The 9449-nt window shown below is 53.4% G+C and overlaps 2 protein-coding genes across 2 annotated transcripts in view; both read left to right on the top strand.

The window, feature by feature from the left end:
* VPS25 (vacuolar protein sorting 25 homolog) overlaps window positions 1-3906 on the top strand; it is a 4604-nt gene extending 698 nt beyond the window's left edge. The window contains exons 3-6 of the mRNA XM_039873411.1: window positions 527-580; window positions 938-1026; window positions 1799-1874; window positions 3259-3906. Coding sequence (XP_039729345.1) covers window positions 527-580; window positions 938-1026; window positions 1799-1874; window positions 3259-3371 — 332 coding nt within the window. The 3' untranslated portion in view covers window positions 3372-3906. The remainder of the gene's footprint in view (window positions 1-526; window positions 581-937; window positions 1027-1798; window positions 1875-3258) is intronic.
* A 998-nt stretch (window positions 3907-4904) lies between these two features.
* LOC120611074 (serine/threonine-protein kinase WNK4-like) lies at window positions 4905-9444 on the top strand (the record flags this gene model as incomplete). The annotated part of the gene is made up of 5 exons (XM_039873409.1): window positions 4905-5628; window positions 7033-7205; window positions 8180-8400; window positions 8709-8866; window positions 9376-9444. Coding segments are annotated over exons 1-5 (1236 nt in total), but the record flags the coding sequence as incomplete, so codon positions are not given.
* Between the last annotated feature and the right edge of the window lie 5 nt (window positions 9445-9449).

The raw sequence follows: 9449 nt of genomic DNA, 5'->3' as shown, positions 1-9449 counted from the left end.
AAATGCAGCACCAAACCCTCTTGTCCTAGGCAGTGATGGGTACCTGGTGTCTTTCAAGTCTTAGAAACTCTGCTCTGAAGCCAAGCCCCAAGCTTTTCAACCTGAGCCCTTTAGACTCTTTGAATCTCTTATCCTCATCTTTGTGAAGCTTAAGCTCTGCTACTACCTTTAGTAATTTTCTCCACCTACTCTCCTTCCCCCAGGAAGTAGGGGTCATTTGTTTTTGCTGGCTGATTCATACCTAAAATATCTGTGCAGAAAGGCTAAAGGAAGGGTGAAGACTGAGGGTGAGAAATAGTAGGACCTTTCATTTTGTAAAGTGTTTCCTTTTAATTAGAATAGTTTCTTTTTAACTTCTGCCCTCCGATATCCAGGAAATGCCAATTTACATGCTGTTGGGAATTGTACGTATAGTTTGTGGGAGGGAGAAGAAGGGGGCAGGTGGTTTTCAGCATGAGACTGGCTCTGAGAATTTTTATCCCACCCAGTTCATTTCCTTAATGCCATTCCCTTAACCTTAAATCAGGAAAGCTCCCAGTGGAATCAATCCAGATTGTATTAGAGGAACTGAGGAAGAAAGGTGGGTTCGGTTCTCCAGATTCCTTATTTTTCCATCTAGTTGGGTTTTCCTGAGTTGTTACAAGTCTTTTCTTGTAACAACTCTCCCCTGGCTTGGAGCCCAGAATGCTCTGTACATTAGATATCCCAATTCTGCAGGTCGTTTTCCCCATTGGTATACAAAGCTGAAATCTCTCCATCTGTGCTCTAACACCTGAAGAGATGTAGAAAGAGAGCGGGTGCCTTGCTGATAGTCATAGCATAACAAATTTTGAATTTCTCTTTCTGAAAGCTGAGTCTCTTACACTCTATTCTACCTTGGTTTTTGCCTCTCTTCCTTCTTAGAGCATGATTGCTTTCATAAATATCTATTTTGCAGGGAACCTTGAGTGGTTGGATAAGAACAAATCTAGCTTCCTGATCATGTGGCGGAGACCAGAGGAATGGGGGAAACTCATTTATCAGTGGGTGAGATTATTCTGCTGCAATGACCCATGCATGGCAAAGGACAAATGTACCTGTGATCAGCAGATACCTGGTGTTCTCAGATCCAGGCTGAGCAAAGCTGGAGGGGGCAAAAAAAGGAAGCGTAGGTCTTCCAGGCAAGATTCTTTCAGTGACTCAATTTCCTTGGCTGCACAAAACTTCTCTTTCTTTGCCTGTTGGAGGTCAGAGGCTCCATGAGGCCATGTTTGGAGAATGCACTATTGGGAACCACTAGTACTATTGTTGGCTGGAGCCTCTGACCACAGAAGATAAATGAGGAAAGGAAGGAAAAAAAAACCCATGGGGCCCCTCCCCCCACCGCACTCTTACAGGGCTGTCCACAATATGAATGCCACATTCTGAACCAGTGTGGGTGTGGGGACACACTGTCCTTCAAATTCTCAGCCACCACCATTTCTAAGCATTCCCAAGAGAGAGAGGTGGGGAAGAAGCATCAACAACCCAAATAAAACAAACACATACCACCCATTCTTGGACAGGAAAACAACCAGAATGAGAGGTCATTGCTCAGACACGTGAAGGCCTGTGGTTTAGTGGTTCAGAATTTGTGTGTACATGTATAAATATAGTACCTGTAGGGTTTGTCGATTTTAGCCATTCCTCTGCAGAGGTGACAGTGAGCCCTGGTTTGGGAATAGGTATCATTCCTGGGTCAGAGAGGTAGAGCTGGTGAGTTTACCTTCTCCCAGGAGATTCCTGGTCCTTATTCAGTCCCCATTTTCTTTATCCATAGGTTTCCAGGAGTGGCCAGAACAACTCCGTGTTCACCCTGTATGAACTGACCAATGGAGAAGACACAGAGGATGAGGGTAATGCTTTTCCCTTTCCCCCTAGTTTTGTCGTCTGAATCCTCTCTCCAGTCCTTGTTTAATTGACATTCAGGCATTTCTCTGCCTCTGGATTCCAAATACTATGTAATACAAGGGTTCTTAACCCATGTTCAATATTTCCATAAACCACCTGAATTCACATACCAAAAAACCCCAAATTTTTGTTTGTGGGGGTATATATGTATTTTTCTAGGGATAGAATCCATATTATCAGATTTTCAAGGGCATCTGTGACCCATGAAAAGTTAATTACTGATGTAAATGCCAAATGAGGAACCAGGGCAGGAGATGAAGCCTGAAATCTCAGTCCTTGCTGACTCAGGTTTTCTTTCACCCTTTATCCTTATAAAGAGCTCAAGATTTGTGGGTGTTAGCTGAAGGGATTGGGCCAACACCTCCAGCTCTTTTAAATACTTTGTTTTCTGGCCAGGCAAGGATTTGTATACTGTTTGATTTTTTTACATAGTATAAATACTCTCTTAGCTCTTTTATTTCTGATTTTATATTTTGATCCCCAGGATCACCAAAAGTTCCAGTCTTAGCAGAGGAAAAGAGTGCCTCCCCTTTTTGCCAGATCCTGGCTGTCCCAACAGAGCTTACAGCTCTTGGCTCTTCCCCTGCCCTGCAGGCCTCTGCTTGCTATTCCCACCATCACCTATGACTTCAGTGCTTCATCCTTGCCCAGCCCACCACTCAGGCTAGGCAAAGCAGGAGGCTTCCCTAGAAAGCAGGCTTCCAGACTCAAGAGCTGGGCCCCTGCAGAGGGTGAGGTGTACAAGCCTGTTAGGGCTTGCCTCCTGTCTCACATCTCCCTGCAATATCTTGCCATTTCTCCAGACACTCAGCTGGCCCTTGGCTCCCAGCTTTGTTTCTTTTAAGTAGGAAAGGGCAGATATCTGTGCTGGACCCTAACAGTCTCCTGGCCAGAGGTATGGTTATATTTCTTTGTGTTAGGACAGGTTCTCCTGATGGGTACAGTTGTGCAGTGAGGGTCAGTGTTCAGTAACAAGGGCCTTGTGCTCCCTAGGCTTCATTGTCAAGTCTCCCTCTTTGTGGCCCCCAAGCAAACGGTGTCACTCTTGTGCATCAGACACTAATGGATTGGGGGGCACATGGGAGTTGAGTCTGAGAGAAGAACCAAGAAGGGGAAAATAAGCAGGAATGCTCATTTTACGCTAAGCTTTTCTTCCACCTGTTACTCCTAAGGAGTACCTCGGAAGGATGGGTGGCAGCTGCAGCAGTATAAATGGTACATATATATACTGTCCTCATAATGTATCAGCTTCCAGCTAGACTGGTCTCCTCAGAGGCTTCGAGACCCAAGGAGCTGAGTGTTCCTGACTGTCCATATCTCCCTGTCCAGAGTTCCATGGGCTGGATGAGGCAACCCTACTGCGGGCTCTGCAGGCCCTACAGCAGGAGCACAAGGCAGAGATCATCACCATCAGCGATGGCCGAGGCGTCAAGTTCTTCTAGCAGAGACCTGTCTCCTTTCACTTCTTACCTCCCACCCTTCCAGGGCTTTCAAAAGGAGACAGACCCAGTGTCCCCACAGACTGGATCTGTGACTCCACCAGACTCAAAAGGGCTTCAGTCCACGGATGGGTTTCCCACTTACCCCATGTGTCTGTCCCTGGGATAGAGCAAGGCTGAGGTGCCAAGGAGAAAAGATGTGCTTCTCCTTGCCCTACCTCCTCTCCTGTCCTAGATTGTCCCTAAGCCAAGGTCTGTAAACCTAACACCACATGTGTCCACATACCTAGTACACACACACACACACATACACACAGACACACACAGCGCCTGCACAAGCTTCTGTCTCTTCTCACTTCTACTTCCTTAGCTTTTGTTGCCTCCCCTCAGGCTGGTGCTGGATCCTTCCTAGGGGATGGTGGAAGCCCTGGCTGCAGGCAGCCTTCCAGGCAATACGGAGCTAGGAGGCCCAGGAAAGGGCCTGTGTATGAGAGGTGGGGCCGGACACTGATTTATGATATTAAAAAGCTCAACCCCACTGCTTGCCTCTGACGTTACTACTGGAGTGGGCATGCGGAGGGCTGTGAAGTCTTACCCCCAAAGCAAATCCCAGCTTAGGAGAGGGGAGAGAAGGCCTATGGCCTTCGTAAATGAAAAGGTCCTCCAGTGCTTGCCAGCTCCAGTGAGCCTGTGGTTTTACATCTGTTGGGTGGGCTGTGTGTGGGGGGGAGTGCTGATGGAACACAGCTTGGGGACAGACTGCTTTCTGTGTCTGAATTGGAGTAACTTAATGGCTTCCCTTTCCCTCACCTCCCCCAAGAAAGTCCTGAACTACTCTGAAGCCCTTCCCTCTCTCCATCTGGTCTGGGTGAGGTAGTTGAAGCCTAGGGGAGCTGAGGGGGAGTAAACCGGATATGGACTTTGGTTTATTGGAAACTTTAGCAAACAGAAAGGGGAGGAAGGAGAGCCCACAAGCAAAAACAGCCACTCAGGGCCAGGTTGAGGTCAAGGTAGGGAGGTGAAAGGGATGGGTGACCAGGTCCTGGGTTTGGAGGTGGGGCTTGTCCTGGGGTGCACAAATCTACCCCTGTGCAGCCCGGGAGAAAACCTGACCTTTTCATTGACCTCTGTATTGTTGGCCTGGGGCTACACTGGACAAGGAGGGGTGGGGCTGCTTTATCTGGGGTGTGCAGGCAGGTGGTAACCTCCTTCTAGCCACCCTCCCCCTTCTAGGGTCCGGGAACTGAAATCGCGTTTCCTCTCCCTGTTTAGCATCGTGCCCCGCCCCCCCCCCAAAAAAAACAGGTTTGCACACTCTTAGTGTGGGAGGACACACCACCGTCTCGAACTTGGTTCTTCGGCAGGGGCGTGAAGGCTGGTGCGCGGGGAGGCGGGGAAGGGGTGGGGTAGCTGCGGGGCTGGGCCACTGCTGAGGTGAGCGGCTGCGCACCGGGGTCCACACGGCTTGCTGCTCCAAGGGGGCGGCCCTGGGAGGTAGGGGCGGGGGCTCGGCTGGAGGCGGGTCACCGGGCGGGACGGGGCGGGAAAGCCGGGGACTGGGGCCCCAGTAGCTCAGCCCGAGTGCTGCGCAGCCAGCTAGTCTCCCTGTCAGGCCGCTTCCTGCCCAGCCGCCGGGCCCTTACCCATGCTGGCACCTCCAACCCCAGAGAACGCAGTCCCCATGTCCCAGGCGGAGGCCGACCTAGTGCTGCGGCCTCCGCCCCCTCTCGCTGCCACGGGGCCATCCCGCCTCGGGCCCCTTCCTCGCCGGGCGCGCCGCTTCTCCGGGAAGGCTGAGCCCCGGCCGCGCTCTTCCCGACTCAGCCGCCGGAGCTCAGTCGACTTGGGGCTGCTGAGCTCGTGGTCCCAGCCAGCCTCACCCGTTCCGGAGCCCCCAGATCCTCCGGACTCCGCTGGTCCCATCCCGGCGAGGAGCCCACCGCCTAACTCCGAAGAGCCCCCGGAGGGCACGTGGACTGGGGCAGCCCTGGTGAAGGCTACAGACTCTGAGCATCCGGAGCTCGCATGCTCCGTGGGATGCCCGGGGTCCCGGGATCCACCGAGGGCCCCCGAAGCCGCGGCCCAGGAGAGGCGACGAGAGCAGGAGGAAAAGGAGGACATGGAGACCCAGGCTGTGGCAACGTCTCCAGACGGCCGATATCTCAAGTTTGACATCGAGATTGGACGTGGCTCATTCAAGACGGTGTATCGAGGGCTGGACACTGACACCACAGTGGAGGTGGCCTGGTGTGAGCTGCAGGTGCGGCTGGGCACCCCCTTGGTGGCACCTTGGGATGGCACCCTTTGGAGGTCTTGGGATGGGAGACCCAGGGGACAGCAGTAAGGCAGGGATGTATTTTTCCAGTCAAATGTCCAGACATTCCTGCCACCCCCTCCCCTTTGCTCTGATGATCCATGGACTTAGCTGGTTCTGAGCTACAGAAAGAGAAACTGGAGCAGTGGTATATGGTGGCTCCCCTATGGGTTTGGACATTCTTACTTTAAAGTCTCCATACTTATCCCTGAGAGGTGGAAAGTGAGATAGTAGGAAATCCGGTAGGGAGCTAACTCAGGTCTGAGAGATGGCTGGCCTCACCACTTTCCTGCAAGTGGTCCCTCCCTTCCCCTAAGTCCTCAGACCCTCAGCATGACCCTGATTCACCTTCTCCTCCCTCAACCTGGATCTTTGCAGGAGGCTGGAATGATGGAGGTGGGGAGGTAGGGCAGGGTGCTCTCCACTTCCAGATTTCTGGCTGTTGTGGAAGGATGGGGCCCCTCCCAGGCCCCTTATGGAGCAGTCAGATTTCTGGATTTCTCCATAGTTGAGGGTGGGGAAGACAGGGACCCCTGGCCCCAGCCTGAGCCCAGTCCTGTTCCTCATCCCAGATTCAAAAGCGCAGAGCCTCATGGGCTTTAGGGGGATATTGGTTCAGAGGGCCTTACTGCCTAGAGGGAGAAACTAGTTAAGTCTGGGCCAGCAGCTTTGGATTCGGACTGGGGGACAGAGCCTGGGGGAAGGGTCCTTCCCTGGAGTCTTGGCACTGGGCTTGCCCCTTGCTCCTGCTAGTGCCGCGCCCCAGGCTCTAGGCCAGGCCAGGAGACAGCAAGAGCCGGGCGGGGGGGGGGGGGCGTGAGAGTGGAGATAGGGGCGGGACACCAATGAGGCTGGGGGCGGTCTCCTTGCGCCTGGTCCTTGATCCTTCCTCTCTTTTTCTGTACCTCCCTCTGTAGCCCTCCCACCTCCTGTCTGGTTCTAGCAGTTCTGTTTCTTGGGCCAACCCCCTTGCCGGCCCCATTCTTTACCCACCGGCCGCCCGCCTGCTCAGCTTGCCTGCTGCCTGCCCGCTGCCAGTCCCCAGGCTCCCCCTCCCGCCCCACGGCCAGCCTGGGCAGCCACAAAGGCGCTATTGAGCTCAGGGCTCCTGGACCAGGCTGCATAAAGACGCTTGTGTCCAGCAGGGGGTCCAGGGGGCCCAGGGGGCGGCTTCAGGCCCAGGATGGGTGTATCCTAGGAGCAGCCCAAAGGGACGGACCTGGAATTGGGGTCTACGGCGGGTTGGGCTAGTGATCCCACTGACCCGGCCCCACCCCCTGTGCCCCATGCCTCTCTCTGTGGGGGTCCTGGGCCTGACTGTGACCTTGATCCCCATCCCCTACCCCACAGACTCGGAAACTGTCTCGAGCCGAGCGGCAGCGATTTTCAGAGGAGGTGGAGATGCTCAAGGGGCTGCAGCACCCCAACATTGTCCGCTTCTATGACTCGTGGAAGTCGGTGCTGAGGGGCCAGGTTTGCATCGTGCTGGTCACGGAACTCATGACCTCGGGCACACTCAAGACGTGAGCTCTCTGCCTGGTGGTGGTGGTTGGTGGGAAAGCCAGTCATGGGAGGTTCCCATTGCTTCTGGAACTTCTGCCAGGCTCCCCAAACTCTACATCCAGGTCCAGTACCAGGCTCACTATCTCTCACCACCCCCCCCCACACCACCCAGAATGGGCAGGTCACCTCAGTGCACTCCATCCAGGAAATCTTGGGGTCTTCCCCAGATACCTCCTCTTTCTTCACTCTGTGTCTTCTCCTTCCCCATCGACCTATCTCCCTGTCCTTCTTATATCTTCCCACTTGGTTGGCTTTCCATCACTTTGTCTGCCCCACTTCATTATTCACTTGCCTCATTGATTTATTAGATTATTTACTCTAGGGTCTTACCACTCACTTTCTCTCTGAATCTTCTGTCTTCCTATTAGCCTGGAATCTCTCTATTGCAAATCTGACCATCTCACTCCCTTTCTTAAAATCCCCTGCAAGGTTTCCCATGGCCCTCAGGATAATGTCCATTCTCGCTAAACTGCTCACAGCCCTTAGGGTCCAGCCTCATCTTCAGCTTAAATTCCAGACAAACCAAATTTCCAGCACCTCCTCCCAGCCTGCCCTGTGGCTTGCTGTCCGTGCCTTTGAGCATGCTGTCCCCTCTCCCTGGAAAGTTTCCATCCCCATTTCACCCTTGAACTCCTACTTATCCTTCAGTATGCAACACAAAGTTATTTCCTCTGTGGAGCCCTCCCCCACACCAGGGCAGTTAGTCATCCCTTTCTGTGCTTCCATAGCTCCGTTGGCCGCAGCCCTATAACTTCATGTCTACTTACCACACCTCCGGACTGTTTCTCCCTGGATCTTGCATGGTCCTAGACTAGGAGAATGCTTACAGAAGATGCATAGATGTCATAGGTGGCAGTGTGGTGGGGGGCTTGGGGAAACTTCTCAGTGGGGGCTCCTTTCCCTGCTGCGACCCTGGCTATGCTCCCTCCCCAAGATACCTGAGGAGGTTCCGTGAGATGAAGCCCCGAGTCCTTCAGCGCTGGAGCCGCCAAATTCTACGGGGGCTTCATTTCCTACACTCCCGGGTACCCCCCATCCTGCACCGAGATCTCAAGTGCGACAACGTCTTTATCACGGGCCCTACGGGCTCTGTCAAGATCGGGGACCTGGGCCTTGCCACACTCAAGCGCGCCTCCTTTGCCAAGAGTGTCATCGGTGCGTCCCTCCAGGAGGATCTTTGCCTTTCTTACCTCCCCCACATTGGAAGAAAGCCTGGGGTCCCCCTTCACCCTAGCAGGGTTCTTTGAGATCCACAGAGTTAGAAGAACATGGGGAAGATGGGAGACCTATGGCATCCCCTCTCCCCCTTACCACGGTGGGAAAGGGTCAGTCACTTGCACTCCAAAACTTGCAGGCTGCCTAGTCTATGGGATGCCCAAAGGGGGCGGGAGTGGGGGGTGGGCGTGCAGGAACAAAGACAGAAGGGGAACTCTGCAGCCTGATGCCTGCTGTGGATCTCACAGGGACCCCGGAATTCATGGCTCCAGAGATGTATGAGGAAAAGTACGATGAGGCCGTGGATGTGTACGCATTTGGCATGTGCATGCTGGAGATGGCTACCTCCGAGTACCCTTACTCGGAGTGCCAGAATGCCGCGCAAATCTACCGCAAGGTCACCTCGGTGAGAGGACGCAGGGAGGAGACGGAATTCTAGGTCCCTCCCATTTTCCTGTCCTAACCAGCCCGCGTGCAGTGTCCTTTCCTTTAATGATAACAGGCTAGATACAAAGATACCCTAGTTTACACTGAAGGATTTTGGGTGCACACATGCCTCCCTCCACTACAAGCTATTTAGAATAATGATGTATGTGGCACTCCAAATGATTTCACTTCTAACTTCTCAACCGATCGTTCTAGCTGCTCCGCGGAGTGAGCAGAGCAAATATTCTGCCCAGCGTTTTACAAATGAGAAAACTGGTTCAGAGGCAGACTTGTTCAAGGTCACACTGACAATATATGGGGCACCTGGGATTCGAAATCAAATCTCCCAGAAGGAGTTGCGGTGCTTTTGAGCCTGCACTTGTTGCTGCCTCTGGCACGCGTGTGGTGGAGATAGGGGAGTGGGAAAGGGGTTGTCAAGCAGAAAGCTGGGGCACGGAGAGCCGAGGCTCATGCGACCCCTTCCCCCAGGGCACAAAGCCAAACAGCTTTTACAAGGTGAAGATGCCCGAAGTGAAGGAGATCATTGAGGGCTGCATCAGAAC

This window comes from Pteropus medius, unplaced genomic scaffold (assembly GCF_902729225.1).
Source record: "Pteropus medius unplaced genomic scaffold, Ma_sr-lr_union100, whole genome shotgun sequence".
Lineage (NCBI taxonomy): Eukaryota > Metazoa > Chordata > Mammalia > Chiroptera > Pteropodidae > Pteropus > Pteropus medius.
This window is presented reverse-complemented; position numbering and strand designations above follow the sequence as displayed.